The sequence below is a fragment of the Natrix helvetica genome (assembly GCF_964273705.1).
Source record: "Natrix helvetica genome assembly, chromosome: 9".
In the NCBI taxonomy this organism is placed as follows: Eukaryota; Metazoa; Chordata; class Lepidosauria; order Squamata; family Natricidae; genus Natrix; species Natrix helvetica.
Window position 1 is genome coordinate 8,844,305 of NC_138560.1, and position 19,866 is coordinate 8,864,170.

Sequence of the window (19,866 nt, forward strand, 5' to 3'; positions counted from 1 at the left end):
TTCTTCTGACTTGGAAGTAACACACAGTTCCATCTAAAGAAGGGACCCCCTTAGACCAGGGGTCTCCAACCTTGGCAACTTTAAGTCTGGCAAACGTCAACCTTGGCTTTGCTGGCTGGGGGATTCTGGGAATTGGAGTCCACCAGTTGCCAAGGTTGGAGACCCCTGCCTTAGGCCAAACTGGAAAAGCCCCTAGACCAGGGAACGTTAAACACTCAAAGAACCATTTGATCCCGTTTCCCACAGAAAAAAAAATACCAGTAGCCACAAAACCCTTTTGGAGCCTGACTATTTCCTAGCCTACGTAGTTGAATTAAATGTTCTGTTTTCTTCTGAAACATTTCTTGGATTTATCCATGGTTGGCCTACCGGGGGGGGGTCAAAAAGCTCAATAAATCGCATGCCGGTGGGTGTCGCACATTGGCGGCTGTGACGCATATTTTGAGTGACAGGGAGCCACAGCAGAGGGATGAAAAGCCACATGTGGCTCCGGAGCCGCAGGTTGCTGACCCCTGCCCTAGACCCACCAATGCCTGGCCGCCTGACCTTTCCTTTCTTTGGCTTTGGCTAGGACTTGAAGAGCAGTAAAACCATCCTGCATTTGGCTGTTCAGGCTGCAAACCTGCCTTTGGTCCAGTTCCTCCTCAAACTGCCTGGACAAGAACGTCAGAATTTTGTAAACATTAAGGTATGCATTAACTAGGCGTTAACCTCCAACCTCAACTGTTTTACTTGGACATAACAGCTTTAGGTGATGCCTTGTTCTACTGCAGTTGGAAGTCGAGGCCTTCTCTTTCGCTTTCCCCTTTTCTTTCCTCCATTTTTCTCTTCCCTTTTTCCTTCCCTATCTTTCCTTTTATTTCCTTTTGTATTTTCTTTGTAGGCTACATTATAAACCAAGCAAATTGTTAATAGCAACTAGGATTCCTTGCCTCCAGGGCTGGGCACAGTGAAGAGGGGCGGTGGGGAGAGGTGTTTTCTTATCGCTTCCAGCCTGTCCCTTGGACTACAGGTAGTCCTTGGTTTACGGCCAGAATTGGGACCAGAATTTCTGTTACTGAGCAAGGCAGTTGTTCAGTGAGTTGCGCCCAACTTTATAACTTTGTTTTTGCCACGGTTGTTAAGTAAATCATGTACTTGTTAAGCAAATCTGGCTTCCCCCATTAAGTTTGTGAGAAGTCACAAACGGTGATCACACATGACCCCGGGACACCGCAACCATTGTAAACACATGTTAGCATAACCTTGTACACATTGTAAGTCCTTTTTTTTTTCAGTGTTGAAACTTTGAACGGATGCTGATGAATGGTTGCAAATTGAGGGATGCCTGTATAACTGCCATTGGTTACCGTTAGCACCTGTCAATGCTGCAGATCTTGGAAGCAGCAGGCAAAGAATATCTGGAAGGCATTTGATTTGGGAAAAGAGAAAGTGAGAGAAGAGGGAGAGGGAGGAGGAGCAGGAGGAGAGCGAGAGGGGGAGAGGGGGAGGGAGGAAGAGAGAGAGAGACAGAGAGAGAGCATGACTGCTGAGGCATGGTGTCTTAGACAAGGTACTTCTCCTTTTAAAAACCATTTGCCTGCTCAGCTGCAAGGGGGGGGGAAGCCTATCTCAACAACATATGGTGCAGAAGTCAAACAGATGAGAACTGCGTGGGTGGCTTGGCAGTCGTATTGGAGATGCATGAATGAATTTCTCATCTTGCTGTACCTTAAGAGCCATAGCATTAATTTTGTATATGGAACTGAGACAGGGTTGGAGAGCCTTCCTACCTAAAGAAGGTGTGGTATGTAGATTCAGGTTCATCCCCCGAGCCTCAGTGCATTGGTCTTTCCAGTGAATGCCTCTCTTGATAAGAAGACAATAAAGCGTTGCCTTACCATCAAGGGCCTTTCTCTATCCTCAGGCCCATGGCAACACCGCTCTGCACATGGCAGCTGGTCTACATGGCCATCCTTATCAAGAACAGATTGTCCGCCTCTTACTAGACCACTGGGCCGATCCCACCGCCCGGAACCCAGAGAACGAGCAGCCCGTTCACCTGTTGACTTCAGGACCAGCAGCCGAGCAGGTGAGTTGGGCTTTGGAATGATCCAGGTAGGGCTGGGAACAGGCCAAAGGTAGAAGAGCAATGTTGCAAGCTTTGATGAACTCTTGTCTCCTCTTCTCTCTAGCTGCGTCTTCTGCTACGAAGCCGTCGCTCAGGCCCTGGGTTGGTATATCCCCCATCCTTCACTTGACCCAGCCATCCTGGAGAGAAGGAGATGACCAACCTGTCTCTTTCTCTACCTCGAAGAGTGAAGAAGCGTGAATGTCTTTATTTCTTTCTTCTCCTTCTCTGTTCTCCCCACCCCTGATGGACTGTGTTGTCTTCTGCTTGCTATATTTAATTAAGTTATTGGATAAGGGTTGGGACGCCAAGTTGAACCTCAAAGCTTTAAACACACACAAAAGCATCTTCTTCTCCTAGTAGAAGCTGGTGCTGTGGGTAAGTGGCAGAGATGATCCACTGTAACCATAAACCATCAGTGGAGAGGCTGGGTTTATCTCCTCCGTCACCACTGCTTCCATCACAGGCCAGTGGCATCCCAGATGCAAACCCACACCACACAATTCCATGAGGTTCCATGTCACCAGCAAGAATGGTGATCTGAGCATCTGGGTCAATCTTCTGCCACCTGGCACCCTCTGGGTCGTTTCAGGTTGGAATCCATCACATATTTGAAGGAAACTTGATCTGAATTCTGCATTCAGCGACCTCCCTTATTTGGTCCTCTTGACATTCTGTACCATTAGGAGCCCTCCATATTCCTTATCCACTACGCTTTAATCATTTCCATGAAATGGATTTTTTACTCGAACCATATTGGTTCGTAGAACACTTGAATCTTTTATCGTTGTCGCTATTATTCTTGAATCATATTGGTTTGTTGAACTTTTTACTTGAACCACATTGGTTCGTTGATGACTTGGATCGTCTTGTAGGGGATCCAGCTTGAGTGATTACTTAAGGCAAAACTGGCAATGCAGTTCTACATTATGAGTATTTGATGGGGAGGGAGGCCTGTTGTATTCAATTGGGCTTAGAAGTAGATCTAAGATGGAACCCATTTTAGGACTAACCCCCCCCCCCCATTGAATCCAGTCACCAATGGATCCCCAAGAGGGGGTTTGTAGGGTTTCTTAAGAATCACTCAAGCATGTCACTGTCTAAAGCAGGGATCTCCAACCTTGCCAACTTTATGACTTTGTAGACTTCAACTCCCAGAGTTCCTCAGCCAGCTGGCTGAGGAACTCTGGGAGTTGAAGTCCACAAGTCTTAAACTTGCCTAGGTTGGAGACCCCTGGGCTAAATGACTGCTAGGAAAAATCTCTTTTCACCCCACACATTTGTAGAAGGCATTGCGTATGTATTTCATTCAACATGAAATTGGGTTGAGTCTAGATTCATATAACCTGGGGAATCCAAGGAAGCATTATCTTGTGAGCAGGTTTGGGACTTCTAATAGAAGTCTTGGCATGCCCAGCAAATTGAAATTCCCAGGATTTCTCCCAGGGATGGGGATGTCATCGTTATTAAGTTAGTGTTAATGACAAGTTTAGCCTTTTAAGGCAGAAAGAATCCTCTTGCAGAGGAAACTGCTGGCACTGCTATTCATTATGCCTCAGATTAGCCAGAGGCGAGCAAAGGCAGTTGCACTGTGGATCCTTGGTAGTTCAGAAGCATCCTGAAGGACGCTCAAGGAATGTGGGTGTGTTCAGAACTGCCAAGATATCTTTGGATGTTACTTTTGATTGTGATTATTATTTAGGCTTTGGCCTGCGTTGAACCCTGTCACAGCATCTGTGTCCAGACAGCTGTAGCCAGATCTCTGGCTTGCTTTTAAAAAAAAAATCCCTACATGGGCCAAAGAAGTAGTCTCGAGCATTTCTCCAAGACTGCATTAACTTCCTTCCATTTCGGAAAGCTGTAATCTCCACAAAGTGGGAAAACCATTTCCCTTTTTCTTTTGCGCTCTTCTCCAATCCCCAACTCACTTCCTGTTCTCCAAGTATCTGGTAGGAATTACGGTTAGTCCTCGACGTTCATTTAGCAACCATTTAAAGCTACAACGGCACTTTAAAAAGTGACTTACACCCGGTGGTGGGATTCAAATAATTTAACAACCGATTCTCTGCCCTAATGACCGGCTGGGTAGGTGGGGCTCAGTGGTCATGTGACTGTGTGGGCGTGGCAAACTCAATGTCACTCACGTCGATGGGCGCTTCGCCTTAGCTGTTACAATGTAATAAGGGTTAACCGGAGAGGCAGTTTCTGTAAGCAGGGCAATAAAGATTAGGCTAGAAACAACACCAGAATGTTTCCTTCCTGCCTTCCTTACAGGATTAGCCCTGTAAAGTGGAAAGAAACAAAAGGAGATTTCTTCCAACAACCGGTTCTCTGAACTGCTTAGAAAATTAACAACCGGTTCTCCCAAATAGGTGCGAACTGACTGAATCCCACCACTGCTTACAACCACTCCTCACACTCATGGCCACTGCCGCATTCCCCATGGTCATGTGATCAAAATTTGGATGCTAGGTGGCCGACGTGCATTTAGAACAATTGCAGCATCCTGGGGTCACGTGATTGCCAATTTGTGACCTTCCCATCTGGTTTCGTTAAGTGAGTTTTGCTCCATTTTGTGACTTTTCTTGCCACAATTCAATGAATTGCTGCAGTTGATAAGTTAGCCACGTGGCTGCTAAGCGAATACGGTTTTCCCATGGACTTTGCTTGTTGCAAGGTTGCAAAAGGGGTCACATGACCTTTGGACCCGGCAACTGTCATAAATAGGAACCAGTGGCCAAGCGTCTGGATTTTGATCACATGATCGTGGGAAAGCTGCAAAGGTCGTAACTGTCAGGGTTCCAAGTAATAGATCCATAGCAAGCAAAACCCCCGAGGCAGGTAGATTCCTCAAAAAGAATAGCTTTATTTGAAATATCATATTGGCACATATTTGGTGAAAACTGACTCTGAAGCCTCCGGCGGTTTTCACCTAATGAAAAGTAAAAGTTTTTCTACTTTCTCCAAACAATCAGTCACATGGTCCAATCATGGTGCAGACTGGCAGCTGTGTAGCATCACTCCACCTTCCTCTGACCAGGTGGGAGAATGCCCTTGGTTCCCAAGAGAAAATATTTTGTTTTGGCTACAGTATCCCCTCTCTCTCTAATCCCCCCTCCCTATCCCTCAGCTCCGGTGTGGCAACACTGAAGCTGTAAAATTGGCTTCGCTCAGGTCAGGATTGACAGGAACTGTGAAAAACGCCCGTAAGTCACATTTTTCAGTGCTGTTGTAACTTTGAATAGTCACTAAACAGACCGTTGTCAGTTGAGGACTACCTGCCTTTGTAAACCTACAATGCTTGGTTAGTTTTTTACCTGGGGTTAGTTCTTTACATCTAAAGTGTACCGTAGGAACCTCGGCTGAAGTATGCCAACCCACAATGTGGGTTCATTTAGTGGCCACCTTAATTAAGCCTGCTGTGTGACCGTCGCCCACCAATGGAAAGCAGACAAGGTATTTTCACCCAGCAGCATCTGACGGGGGGAGGGGAAATGGGGCAAGGGATGAAATCACCTTGCGTTGCGAACTCTGCCCTCGGATGCAATCCCATAATGCAGGTTTCAAGAGGGCAGGGCATTGCATCAAGATGCTTGCTTCATCATTTTAACCTTGTCATGGTTGGGAATAGATGTCTTGTGCTTTCACCCCATCTGTTTGGGGTCTGCTACGCTCCTATGCATCCCTCTGTGTTCGACATGATGAAAGCTTGCAAGGGTAGATAACTTGACCGGAGGAAAGATCAAACAGGCTTTACAATGGAACATATGCTATTGGAGCAGAAGTGTAATAAACCTCCTTTTCAAAAAAAAAAAACAACTCTTCACTTGTCTCTGGTTTATGGTATCCTTTCCATCCCCAGCGAGCCATGTGTGGTCTGCCTTCGGCTTATTTATATTTTATGGATTTCTTGCATTTTGAACCTAGCGTTTTAAGCCAAAAGGAAACTCGGAGCAGCTGAGTGGTGCAAGAGTCCTTGCCCTGAGGTTTAGCTACAAAAGACCACACACACACACACACACACACACACACAAACACACACACACAAGCGAAGGGAGAGGAAGGTTGGGGAAGGGAAAGAAGAAGAAAAAAACAAACCTCAAGCTTAGGTAGCAATTCTTAAAGTTGCAGGTTTTATTAAACCCAACTGAGATGAAAACAGTTGAATTAGCTACGCAAAGTAACAGCTGGGGAAGAACCAAGGCATCGGATTCCAGTAGGGGGGAAAAAGGAGAACACGAGCTCTTGGCTGTTTTGCCAAATGTTTTACACTTGATTTGCAAGAATCTGACCAGCAGTCAAAACAAAGGTGTCACATTATCCTTTGTATGTTGAGCACAGCATTTTTTTTGCAACCTCAGCAATTGTGTCTTGCTAATCCAGGCTTAGTTAAATTGTGAGTGGCGCAGTGGTTAGAGTGCAGTACTGCAGGATACTTCTGCCGGCTGCCTGCAGTTTGGCAGTTCAAATCTCAACAGGCTCAACATTGACTCAGCTTTCCATCCTTCTGAGGTGGGTGAAATGAGGACCCAGATTGTTGGGGGCAATATGCTGACTCTGTAAAACGCTTAGAGAGGGCTGTAAAAGCACTGTAAAGCAGTATATAAGTCTAAGTGTTATTGCTATTGTGTGAAACCATCCAAAGACCACCCCACTGGATTTAGCATCTCTACATGGATAAGGAATGTAGCATAAAAAGAAGGAACTAAGAGTTACCAGGAGACAACGCAATCTTGGATGGTGGGTCAGAGAAGCATCGAGCAGGTTCCTTAGACCAGCTCCCCTTGTTGTTCAAAAGGCAGCTCTGTATCCAGGGGGAGATAGTTTGCTACCGTGTCATAGATCGGTGCTGTCTTTGTGGAGGTAGTTGGCCATCTTCCAAATCCTTGGTAGACATGCTAAACACAAGGAATAAGATCTGATAAGATTCCATGTTATTTTTAAAGGATTAAGGTAGAGGGGAGGGGAGGGGATGGGATGGGATGAATATGGAATGGAATGGAGAGGAGAATGGAATGGAATGGAGAGGAGAATGGAATGGAGAGGAGAATGGAATGGAATGGAGAGGAGAATGGAATGGAGAGGAGAATGGAATGGAATGGAGTAGAATAGAATAGAATGGAATGGAGTAGAATAGAATGACAAAGTTGGAAGGGACCTTGGAGGTCTTCTAGTCCAACCCCCTGCCTAGGCAGGAAGCCCTATACCATTTCAGACAAATGGTTGTTCAATATCTCCTTAAAAACTTACAGTGTTGGAGCATTCACAACTTCTGGAGGCAAGCTGTTTCAGTGATTAAATACTTCCGCTGAAGTATCCATCCATAAAACTCCATTGATAAAGCAACCTACCATATCCTTGATCAGGAACCACAGAGTACAACACAACAGGACTATCTCAGAATTCCCCTTCCTCTCAAGGTACTCACTGAATATTCATTAATCCATGGTTCATCATTGGGGTTCCATTCATCATACAGGGGTCCCATGTCCTCCAATCTCCTAGGACCTCCTACTTCCTCGTATTCATGATGCTGTTGAGGGCCCATCCAAGGAAGTGAGATGTTTGGATCTGCAAAGAAAGCAGAAGTTTCCCTTCAGACAACAGGTTTGCCCTCAAAACATTCAAAGGATGAGCCTGAATGTGGAATTAGGACTGGAACGGAGAGGAGGAGGGAAATGTTATCAGTTCGTACCTACCTGTAACACTAGTATCGGTGGTGGCTGTAGAGGCAGTGGCTGATGTCTTAGTAGAACTGCCCTGGAGAGAGAGCCAACCAACAATGTCAAGAACAAGGGGAAAAATATGGCCTTGAAAACCATTCAGAAACTAGCTCTAATCCAGAATGGGACAATGTGAGAAGTAATGGAGAAGTGTCCCTAAGCCTATATAATACCATATATGACCTGCACTGATTACCAGTCAACTTCTGGATGCAATTCTATACACTAGTTACTATTTAGAAAGACTTACATTAGCATTGGGATTAGCTTTTGAAGGATCTATCTGTCTCCTTTAGTACCAGCATATCCCATGAATTCTGTTTAAACAGCACTACTAGCAGGACTCAGGAGGTGACCCTACTCTTTGGAACAGCATCCCCCTTCCCCTCGTGACCTTTACAACCCCTATCTTACTTAAATCTTTTTAAAATACTTTTTTCCCAGGCCTTGGATGGGCCTCCTATTTATGGTATCCATCCACCCACACACCCATCCATCCATTCAGCCACCCGCCCACCAGTGGTGGGGTACGGGCAGTACGCCCCGGTACAGGTGTACCAGTGCCTGCTGGGAGCACTGGGTACCATTCCAGTATGGTGCTCCGGAGGGCCTGCCCGCCCACCACCCTTACCTGTATTTGAGCTCTTCGGCACTTCCGCACACGGAGCGTACAGCACCTGCGCGATGCTCCGCCGAGCAGCTGGAGCCCCACGGAGATATTGCAGAGTGTTGCAGGAGGTAAGGACGCATGCACGCACTGCACGCATTCATGTGGTGGATGCTGGGCCCCGTTGCACCGTACCGGTTGCAACAGGATCCGGAACCCACCAATGCCACCCACCCAACCAACCAACCATCCAACCAACCAACCAACATGTGTATATCTGTCTGCCCATCCCGCATCTCTTCCAAGAGAAGCTAACTACAATTTCCAGCCCTTCGCCTTCTGCTAGAGAAACTTCATCCCCCCCTAAAATGATTGACAAATGAGATGCTTTCAAATAGGCTGATTCTCTCAAAATGTCAGAATTATGCTCTTTATTTTTGAAAAAAAGGATCAGATGTCTAGGACTTCTCATTAGACCCAACCCTTTTCGGCTAATAAGAAACCGAAGCAGAGCTGCATAAAGTTTTCCAGACAGAGGCAAAAGATTCTCTTAAGTGCTCCTGGGGACTTCCCTATAGTTTCCCCAAGGTTTTTTTTTTTTTTGCTCCATAGCAACCCCCAATCCCACCCACTCTCCAAAATTGTAACAATACACTCTTAAGTTGCATTATGATGGAGGCTGAGTGAGACAGTTTGACTAATCTTCTCCAGCTGACATAATTTCTCTCTCTTTTGCTGCAATTGGATTCACTGATACAGTCAAGAGAATGCTGGGACTCTATGAGGTGGACTGAACTCAAAGGCACTGCAAAATGTACCCTTATTTCCAAAGGATGCAATCTTGACATTGAGTAGAGGAAGCAACTGAGTAAAACCAGCTGCTTCGACTTAAGTTTCCTTGGGAGGAAAAAGCAAGTTTCAAAAAGCTTTGGAGAATAAAAAAAATGAGAGAGGTTTTTTTTTCCTCTACTAAGTAAGTTTTATGCTTCCCGCACACTTACACACTCAACTTATGAGTACAGTTGGGGACCAAAATTCCCATTGCTAAGCAAGGCTGAATGAGTGGTGCCCAATTTTACATATAAAAGGTAGAGGTTCCCCTCGCACATGTGTGCTAGTCGGACTCTAGGGGGCGGTGCACATCTCCGTTTCAAAGCCGAAGAGCCAGCGCTGTCCGAAGACGTCTCCATGATCATGTGGCCGGCATGATTAAATACTAAAGGTGCACGGAACGCTGTTACCTTCCCACCAAAGATGGTTCCTATTTTTCTACTTGCATTTTTTTTACATGCTTTCGAACTGCTAGGTTGGCAGAAGCAGAGAAAAGGAATGGGAGCTCACTCCGTTACGCGGCGCTAAGGATTTGAACCGCCAAACTGCTGACCTTTTTGATCGACAAGCTCAGCGTCTTAGCTACTGAGCCACCGCGTCCCTTAACTTTACATATATAATAACTGCAGTCATTAAGTGAATCGGGCTTTTCCCATTGATTTTTTTTTTGTTGGATGCTGGCTGGGAAGATCCCAAATGGTGATCATGTACACAAGTGGCATTCAGCCGGTTTGGACCAGTTCAGGTGAACCAGTAGCGGAGATCGCGGGTTGGCCCTCCTTGGCTCTACGCCGTCCTATTTAGCCACGTTTTTGGGGCTTGGTGAATGCACGGAAGGCACGCGTGTGAGCCAAGCACAGGCGTGGAAGGACGGGTGCATGCACGGAAGGCGCATATGCATGAAGCGAGCGTGTGCATGCGCTGCGAACCGGTGACAAAAATAAGTGAAACCCACCACTGATCACATGATCCTGGGATTTTGCAACTGTCATAAATCCACGCCAGTTGCCTAGAATCCAAATTTGGATCATATGACTGTGTTGTTTAAGTGCACGGACTGGTCGTAAGTCCCTGTCTTCAGTGCTGCTGTAACTTCAAGCGGTCACTAAGCAAATGGTTGTACATTGAGGACTATCTGCATCCAATTCCTCTGCATTCTGAAAACAGTATTACATTCTCTGCTGCTTAAAAGACAAACAGTTGTTGTTCTGTCACCCTGCTTGACAACCATTGTGGTCCCTCAGGTGTTGCACCCACCGTCCCCTTGACCAGATAGGTGCACTTACCTCTGAACTGGACCCCTCCAGCTGTGCTGGTTGTCCACCAACCTTCAGCCATTTGCTCACCGTGTAGCTGTTCCCAAACCTCACTTTCCCCCTGCAATGAACCACCAGGCTGGGTTATAACACAGTGATGAATTTAGGAAGCGTCTCTCAGTCACCAAGGAAATTGACCCCATCTCTGTATGACTGACAACGTCAGTTTTTCAAATTATTCAACATTAGATGCATCAATATGAAAAAGGAAGAGAAAAGAAAGCATCCCCAAGTTATATACTTAATCTCATGTGTCTTGCCCTCCTGCCCAGTTAAGCTCACCTGGTTGATCCTTCAATCCCATCTCCTGTTAGAAGGAAAAACAAGCAAAAAAGAAAATTATAGCAAAACAGAAAAGATGAAAGGATTTCTTTATCTGCATAGAACGATCTTTTTTTTTTCTGGTGAGAGAAAAAGCAGAGCAGATTATTGGAATTTCCCCTGACCGGTGACCTAGTTATAAGTGATGATCTGTGCTTACCTTTGGGAGTCTGAGTTCTCTTTCTGAAGATGAGGCAGCCAAGCAAAAACAAGTTGGAGACGAGCAGAAATCCTCCTAGACCACCGAGGAGCACAACAACGGGAAGTGGCAAGACGGAACTTTCTAGGGAAAGAAAGATTTGAAAAGTGAAAGTCGATAAAATGAGCTTTCTTCCCTCTTATCATTTTTGCCACAAATAAGAAAAGAACCTAGCATCAATTCCTTATTCTCATAGAATTGCTTTGTGTCAGCTAAGGGTGGTATTCACTTACATTCCCTACCTGTTCGCAAATGTGAGCGAGCGCGCTTTTGACAAAAAAAAAGGGCCTAAATGGGATGCCATAGAGCCGGAGTGGGTGGGTGGGGCCATGTCAGGCATGCCTCATTCAGTATCCAAGAAAGAACCCCCCCCAACTCCATTTGAATAGAGATAAAGGTACTTTTACTGGGCATGAAATGAAAACAGCTAAAGTGAAGCAAGATCTGAAGCAAAAAGGCACGAACGTGTACATAGCAAACATTTACCTAGAAACCTCCTCCCCCCAGTTACTCCCTCTTCTTTGTGGCAGCCCCTCAGATATTGGAAGAGTGCTACCATGTCACCCCTGATCCTTCTTTTAATTAGACTAGATATGGTTAAATTGGTGATGATAGACTCCTCGATTTCACCCATTTTTTTTCTATCCACCCAGCCTTGTCATTCCAGAGTTTCACAAATAGAGGAAAAGAAAACAGGACTGTAAAAGGTAGGCTTACTTTGCTACGGGGGTATTACTTGGAACCCTGACATTCAATTCCTTATTACATCACTCACAAATATTGTGGGCATCCATAAGTAATGACCCCAGCTTATCAAATGGAGTAGCATGGACAGCTTGGGTATTTTTTGACAATACAAAATCAGCAAGTATTTACAGCATAGGAAGAAGCATCAACGGCTCCTAAGTCTACCTTCTAATCTAATAGCAGGGACTAATAAAAATAGTGGCTATGTTAACCAAGATACCATGGGCATATTTATCATAAAGAAAGCAGGATTTAAAGAGAATAGATCACCTGGTTCGGGTGAGAAGGGAATCTCCGGCTCCTTGTCATCTGGTATTTCTATTCTCTCTGGAAAGAAATATGGAAAATTATGATAGTGTATTATTCAAATTCTAACAGCATCAGTTAGCTGACAAGTTGCCTGATAAAGAGATTGGGCCCAGCGTGCCATCTTCTTGGTACACTTTTTTTTTTTAGTTTCACTTCCCTTGTTTTACTTCCTTATAGGAAGGCTCAGAAAGCATAAACAGAATCTTGTGCCTTTAGGGGAAATGAACAGAAAGTGCAAGGAACATTCACCAATTACTAGAACAATGTGGATTTTTTCCCCCCATGAACTTTTCAGTATTGTGAAAACAAGTTTATATAACCACCTCCTCCGTGGGACCATGTGGTCCTCCCTCCTGCTTTTCCCTACAAGAATAACCCCGTGAAATAAGTAGAGCTGAGAAGAATGATTTTGGCCCATGGACCAAGTTACTCAGTGAGTTTCCATGACTGAGTGTAAACTAGAGCTACGTCTCCCCCACTCCTGGTCCAGGATTTCACTTTTACACCACATGGGCTCTTGGTTTTTTAAATTAATTTATTTATATCCTGCCTTCATTTTGTTTTATTTTTATAAACAACTCAAGGCAGAGACATATCTAGTTTGTTTGTATCCCGCAACGCAAAATCGTCCTCCTATTTCCTCACAACAATAATCCTATGAGGAGAAATACACTGAGACTGAGAGAAAACAATTTGCCCACTTAGTTTTCATGGCTAAGGGAGGACTAAAACTCACTGTCTCCTCCTTTCTAGCTTGGGGCCTTAACCATTAGACCAAACTGGCTCTTTCTTTCTCCTATTTTCCCCACAATAACAACCCTGTGAGGTGAGTTGGGCTGAGAGGGACAGCCTGGTTCCAAATTAACCTGGGAGCTTATGTTGATGAGAACAATCTAGAAACTGGGCCTCTCTATTGCCAATTCAACAACACTTCCATCACTCCACCTGGCTGATTGTCTTATCTCAGCATTGTGTTCAGTGGTGGGTTCTGGATGGAACAGCCCCGGTGTCACCCACATGGATGTCCTCGGCGCGCGCACGCCTGTGACGCTTCCGCAAGCCTCCACGATGCTCCAGCTGCTTGGCGGAGTCTCGCGCAGGCGCCATATGCACCATGCACATGCACAGAAGCGCCAAAGGCTTAAAGCACAGGTAAGGAGCTCAGGCGGCCCGGTGGGCCCTCCGGAGCACCATACCGGAACGGTACCAGATTCTGCAGGCAGGATCTGGTACCGCCTGCAACCCACCACTGATTGTGTTTAATCCAGATATGATTCCTGTTATGTATTGCATATAGTTATCAGTTGAAGTTCTCAGTCTGGTCGTCTGTTTGAGCGGGAAAATACTCCCTCCTGATTGATTGTGGGCTGATCAGCTTCCCTATAAAAGGAGTTGTGTCAGCCAGGGAGCAACAGTTGCCTCACAGGCAGTCTTGAATAAAGAGCTATCACTCAGGCCTTGCCTCCATTTTTCACGCAGAACGTAACAATTCCAAAGATGGTTTTTCTACTTTCTTTATTCTACTCTTCACGTATTCTTTCCCCTTCTAAAAAACATGAGTAGTATGTTTACTTGCCTCCATCTTTATTCTCTTTACAACCAGGTCAGAGCTGGGTTTCTACCAGTTCGGACCGGTTCAGCCAAACTGGTAGTGGTTTGGCGGCCTGGGTCGCTGAAACCGGCAGTGACCCAGGCCTGCCACGCCCCCGAACTGGTTCTCCTATGGGGCCGCCATCTCTATTTACGATTCTGCGCATGTGCAGAACAATTGTAATTGCACAAATAAGCTTTTTTAATGTTTTGCGCATGCACAGACCTATTTTTGTATAAATACGCAGGCGCACGGAGCAAAAATTTTGCGCGTACTGAACCGGAAGTAATGCCGGGAGCAACCCACCCCTGAACCAGGTATGCTAAGCTGAGAAACTAGCTGGTTCAAACTCGCTTTTGGAGTTTAGGAGTTGTGGTGGTGGCGCAGTGGTTAGAATGCAGCATTGCAAGCAAACTCTGCCCACAGCCAGGAGTTCAATTCTTACCAGCTCAAGGTTGAGTCGGCCTTCCATTCTTTCAAGGTTGGTTTTATATGGACCCAGATTGCTGGGGGCAATATGCTGACATTTGTAAACCTCTGTAAAGCACTATGGAGCGGCATACAAGTCTAAATTATTGCTATTGCTATTTTGTGAAATTCAGGGCTGACAGAACTTGCATGCCCAGACAATCAGACATAGACACAGTTTTTCCCCCTCGTGCCATCATTCTGCTGAACATCTAATTCTCACAGGTTCTGTCTAACGTGTATGTATATATCAACCCATAGAATGTGGCTGTAATCTTATTATTTATTCCTTTCATTATTATTTTTACGTTCCCTCTGTTATTGGTGTTATTATTTTCTTTGTTGCCTTGCTAGTGCACTGAATGCTTCTGAATGAAATGTTCAACCCAACTCAGCTTCAGAAATGGATCTCTATGGTCCATATCCAGCACTATGCCTATTATACAATCACTGCCTTTTTTTTATTTTGCTCCTGAAAATATAAGTATGCCCCACATGCTCCTCTGCTGGGCTCTGCTCTTATTCCTGTAATGGCACATGTGGACGACCTTGGAAGATGGGAATAAGAGCTGCAAACTAGACAACTGCCATGCAAAAGATGTCTAAGCCCACAGGTGTGGGAGGGAGGGTGTGGAAAGTGTTTCAAAAGGGACCTTCCCCTCCTTTTTCAGATTTGCAAGAATCTATCAAGATAGGGATGTGGTGACTCAGTGGCTAAGACACTGTTGTTGTTTATCAGAAAGGTCGGCAGTTTAGCGGTTCGAATCCCTAGCACCACGTAATGGGGTGAGCTCCCGTTACTTGAACCAGCTTCTGCCAAACTAGCCGTTTGAAAGCAAGTAGAAAAATAAGGACCACTTTGGTGGGAAGGTAACAGCGTTCAATGCACTTTTGGCATTTAGTCATGCCAGCCCATGACTACGGAGACGTCTTCGGATAGCACTGGCTCTTTGGCTTGGAAACAGAGATGTGCACCGTCCCCTAGAGCCGGAAACGACTAGCACGCATGTGCGGGGGGACCTTTACCTTATCAATACAAACTTGCAGTAAAGATAGAGCTAGTATTCATTGTTGTGTTTCTGGTCTGGATTACCTTGAAGTCCCTTACCTTCTGTGGTGATGCTCAGCCCCGCACCGCCGTCTGCGAAATCACTCTCTCCAAGAGCATTGCGTGCATTGACAGAGACATTATAGGGGGTGTTTGGCTGCAGGCCAGTCAGTGTAAAAGTTGGAGATTGTGGTGGAAAGACGTCAATGTACAGAAAGCTGGGAGCCCCAGGCCAATGATATCTGAGTGAAAGGAAGTGGAGATAAAAGCTGCTGCGAAGAACAAATTCATTAAATACGTAATGTGTGACATGAAGGGGCATCAGGCCCACACTGCCTAATCCGTGTACATCTCAGAAGCATGGATAATTTCTGAATGTGGATTATTCAAATTAATAAATTCCATCTGTTTCTGTGCTGACATTGTCTCTTTTTCGAACTGCTTTTCCCTAATTGTTTTGCCTAAATGTCAAGTCTACGTGTGTCACTTGATGGCAAGGACATTTCAGTACGTCTTTGTACATTTCACTGTAGGCCATCCACCTCCAAAGCAACTCTGAGTAGCATTGCAACTAAAAGAAACATGCATATGATGGACAGGAAGACTGAGATACCAAATCTAAACCAAAACGGATCAAAACAAAATAGAACAAAACAGAAAGGGGCTTTGTGGTCATGGTGACCCTAAAGCCAGGAAACAACGGGACCTTCAATGACCTCTAGAAGAGTACAAGGATGGGATGAGCCACAGTGGCACAATAGTTAGAGTGCAGTACTGCAGGCTACTTCTGCTGCCTGCCGGCTGCCTGCAATTTGTCAGTTCAAATCTTGCCAGGCTCCAGGTGGACTCCGCCTTCCGTCTTTCTGAGGTGGGTAAAATGGGGACCCAGATTGTTGGGGGCAACATGCTGACTTTGTAAACCGCTGTAAAGCACTATAAAGCGGTATCTAAGCCTAAGCGCTGTTGCTATTGCTATCACACAACTCTCGGGGTGGTTGGGGGAATCATTCCAGAGTTATTATATGAATATACTTATTTCATGCACAGTACATAGCAAAGCCTGATCACTAGGACAGTGTTTCTCAACCTCAGTAGCTTTAAGGTGTGTGGAGTTCAATTCCCAGAATAATGAAAATTCAAGATCACACTTCTTAAAAGTTTGCCGAGTGTGACGGAATGTAGTAGGCTGGATTCCCAGGAGGGAGGGAGTGTATTGTACAGGGATAAGAGAAAACTCAGTTTGATGTTTTGATATGTGTGAGAAAGAGGGCAAAGACAGCCCCTCCCTAACAGTTCACAGAGAATATGGTAGATGTGGATAGCAGAGTGCTTAGTCCGGCAAGATTCTGTCTACAGGTGTGGAAACAATAAAGAATTTAGCTTGGAGGAATCATCCCATGTCATTCTTGGTTTTGGGCCTGACCCTTTGTCAGAGTTCCTAAGAACAACAATTTAACCAAGTGATAGCAGTTCCCAAGAATTCCTACATGGAACCATGAGAGGTACATTGATTTAATGCACCTGTGTTGACAGATGGGACTTTTATCTCCATGAGCCTTACCTGACACGAAAGCTTTGCTGCAGGCCTCCATCAAAACCTGGGATCCACTCCAAAGCCAACCAATTATGAGCTACACTGACAACTTTGAACCCTGTTGGTGGGTCAGGACGACCTGGCAAGAAATGATCAAAGTAGCTCAAGTTAATTCAAATGGTACAAGGATTTTTTTTGATCTTCAAACGTCACCAGATGGACATCCAGGTTTCCAGCTGCTCCTTACTCGTGCTAAGTAGCTGGATGTCAAAGGCATCTGTGCCCAGATCATTGTTGGCCGTGCAGGTGAAGATGGCATAGTCAAGCATTGCGCTCACATTGGCAATGGTTAAGGTGCTGGTGTGTAAAGAATCCTCGTAGCTTGTGACCACACTATACCTGGGGAAAGATAATGTCATGGATTATGTCATAAATGTGGTGCAGCTCAGTCGTCATTCAATATTTGATAAATGGAAATGCAGTGACAAACTGAGAAACAAGAAAAATCCAGGCAGGAGTGGAGGGAAGGGTATGGGAAGAGAGGAGGAGAGAGGAGAAGGAGCAAGGAGGAGAGGAGTGGGAGAGGAGAGGGCAAGGAGGGGAGGGGAGGAGGAGGAGAGGAAAGAGGAGAAGAGAGGGAAAAGGAGAGGGGAGGAGAAGGAGAGGAAGCAAGGAGGGGAGGGAGAAGGTGAGGAGAGGGGATAGGGACAGGAAGAGAAGGAGAGGGAGAGGGGAGGAGAAGGAGAGGGGAGGGGAGGGAAGGCGGAGAGGGAAACAGAGATTGGGAAAAAGTAGACAAATCTTTTCAGCATCGTATCTATTCTTATGTGTGATTTCTGACATTTAAACATAGCAAATTCACCGTATTGATTCGTTCCATTCCCCATTCTTCTCTTGCAGATAAAAATGCATTTGTAACATTTCCCCAACTCGACTGGAACTAAACTGAATCCAAACGAGTGTCAAACTGATTATCAAACTTCGGCTGGCTTAGGTTGGACCCCAGCCACGTTGGAACAACTTTTAAGTTACAAATTTAATTCCAAATAGAACTGAGCAGAATATTGTAAGCATTCAACTCCTGTGAGATGCTTAATCCCCCACCCACCCACCCCCTCCCACCATTTGCCCCAAAAAGGAGTTAAGCCTTTGCAAGCTGAGTGCAAATGCTTGGGAATGTCTGTAAGCAACGGCAAACTTCCACTCTCCTTTTTCCAAGGCAGGGAAACTTAGTTTGATGAAGAGAGATGGGAGACACGGCAGAGGATTTACAGAGCCGCTTACTCACATATAAATTCCTGCCCTTACAGCCTCACTGAAATCAAACCGTATTTGACTTGCGGAAATGCAATTTAAAAAATGCATCGGACAGTAACACAGATATTTCATAGAAACCATCATGACCCCCCAAAAATGATAAAACATGCATCACAACAGGCTTTCCTAGCTGTGTCCCAATGTCGGATGCAAGTCCATAAGTTATGTGCTTGGCATTGCAACACGGCAATATATTTGAGCTTTCTTATTCTGTCCCCTGCAGAGCCTTATGGGCAAGAACCAAAATGAAGCTGATAAGGGACCAGGAGATAAGACTTTGGGTGCTGCAGGTTGACCTCCATAAAATTCACTGCTTAGATCAGGGGTGTTAAACTCGATTTCATTGAGGGCCGCATCAGGGTTGTGTTTGACCTCGGGGAGCCAGGTGGGCATGGCCAGCTTGATGTCACTCGTTTCGGATGTGCCTGTGGTGGCCCGAGCACTCTGCCAGCGAAAACGGGCTCCTGCAACCTTCTGCCAGCAAAAACGGAGCTCGGGAGGGTCCCACATGGCCTTCCCGAGCTCCATTTTCGCTGGCAGAGGCACCGCGGGCAGGTCCTTTGCTGTTTCTAGGGCAGCCCCGCGGGCCAGACCTAAGCACCCCATGGGCCAGATTCGGCCCTCAGGCCTTGAGTTTGACACCCCTGGCTTAGATGCTAATAACTATAGCAATAGCACTTACAGCCCTCTCTAATTGGTTTACAGAGTCAGCCTATTGCCCCCAACAATCTGGGTCCTCTTTTTACCCACCTCGGAAGGATGGAAGGCTGAGTCAACCTTGAGCCTGGTGAGATTCGAACTGCTAAATTGCAGGCAGCTGGCAGTCAGCAGAAGTAGCCTACAGTACTGCATTCTGACCACTGTGCCACTGTGGCTCTTAGGATGCTCAACAGGCATGTAGCACTTGGGCAGTGTTGTTTGGGCTCAGAGTCACGCTTGACTTGGTAGGAAAGCAGAGCACCATGCCTGAACTGGAAGAACCATTTACGTAGAGGTAATTTTTGACTTATAATCATTTATTTAGCAACCCTTCAAAGCTATGAGGCAACTGAAAAATGATTGGCCTGCAACCGGTCCTCATACTTACAACCCTCGCCGTATCCCCAGGGTCCCATGATCAAAATTCAGACGTATTTGCGATGGTTGCAGTGTCCTGGGTTAACGGGATTGCCACTTGCGACCTACCCAACCAGCTTCCGACAAGCAAAGCATCAAGGGGAGCCAGATTCATCCATCGCATGATTCACTTTACAACTGCCGCAATTCGCTCAACAACCATGGCAAAAAAAATATCGTAAAATTGGGTGTGCCTCACTTAACAATGCCCTTGCTTAGCAATGGAAATTCTGGTCCCCGTTGGGTTCACGAGCCACCTGTCTGGTTGTGTTGGTGCAGTCATCCAAAGTCAAACTCAACTCTTCATTCTTTTTACTACTTCACCTCCTGATGGGGAATCTCACCTGGGACTTTGGAGATCGAGGGAGACCCCATTCTTGGCCCAGCTGAAGAGCACAGTGGGCACACCCTGAGCACTGCACTGAAGCACAGCTTGGCTTCTTCCATCACCTGAAGCTGCCACTTTCCTCTGCCCAGGGCCCTTGATGATTTCTGGCGGATCTAGAGTGAAAGAGAGATGTGTGGCTAAAGCAGGGGTGGGCTTCCAAAATATCAGCAATGGGTTCTCTGCCTGGTTGCTGGGTGGGCGGGGCCATGGTGGGCGGGGCCTAGTCGGCCTCCTGCACCAC

At 45.9% G+C, this 19,866-nt stretch overlaps 2 protein-coding genes across 2 annotated transcripts in view; one reads left to right on the top strand and one right to left on the bottom strand.

The window, feature by feature from the left end:
* NFKBID (NFKB inhibitor delta) overlaps window positions 1–3,125 on the top strand; it is a 33,745-nt gene extending 30,620 nt beyond the window's left edge. Inside the window, exons 10-12 of the mRNA XM_081962677.1 lie at window positions 572–688; window positions 1,907–2,071; window positions 2,175–3,125. Coding sequence (XP_081818803.1) covers window positions 572–688; window positions 1,907–2,071; window positions 2,175–2,240 — 348 coding nt within the window. The 3' untranslated portion in view covers window positions 2,241–3,125. The remainder of the gene's footprint in view (window positions 1–571; window positions 689–1,906; window positions 2,072–2,174) is intronic.
* A 3,103-nt stretch (window positions 3,126–6,228) lies between these two features.
* Window positions 6,229–19,866, bottom strand: part of NPHS1 (NPHS1 adhesion molecule, nephrin) — a 49,128-nt gene continuing 35,490 nt past the window's right edge. The window contains exons 21-31 of the mRNA XM_081962144.1: window positions 19,582–19,738; window positions 17,052–17,203; window positions 16,832–16,943; window positions 15,331–15,512; window positions 12,125–12,181; window positions 11,069–11,191; window positions 10,870–10,894; window positions 10,558–10,648; window positions 7,810–7,870; window positions 7,539–7,681; window positions 6,229–7,008 (exon numbers count right to left, since the gene is read on the bottom strand). Of these exons, the coding sequence (XP_081818270.1) occupies window positions 6,880–7,008; window positions 7,539–7,681; window positions 7,810–7,870; window positions 10,558–10,648; window positions 10,870–10,894; window positions 11,069–11,191; window positions 12,125–12,181; window positions 15,331–15,512; window positions 16,832–16,943; window positions 17,052–17,203; window positions 19,582–19,738 (1,232 nt within the window). The 3' untranslated portion in view covers window positions 6,229–6,879. The remainder of the gene's footprint in view (window positions 7,009–7,538; window positions 7,682–7,809; window positions 7,871–10,557; window positions 10,649–10,869; window positions 10,895–11,068; window positions 11,192–12,124; window positions 12,182–15,330; window positions 15,513–16,831; window positions 16,944–17,051; window positions 17,204–19,581; window positions 19,739–19,866) is intronic.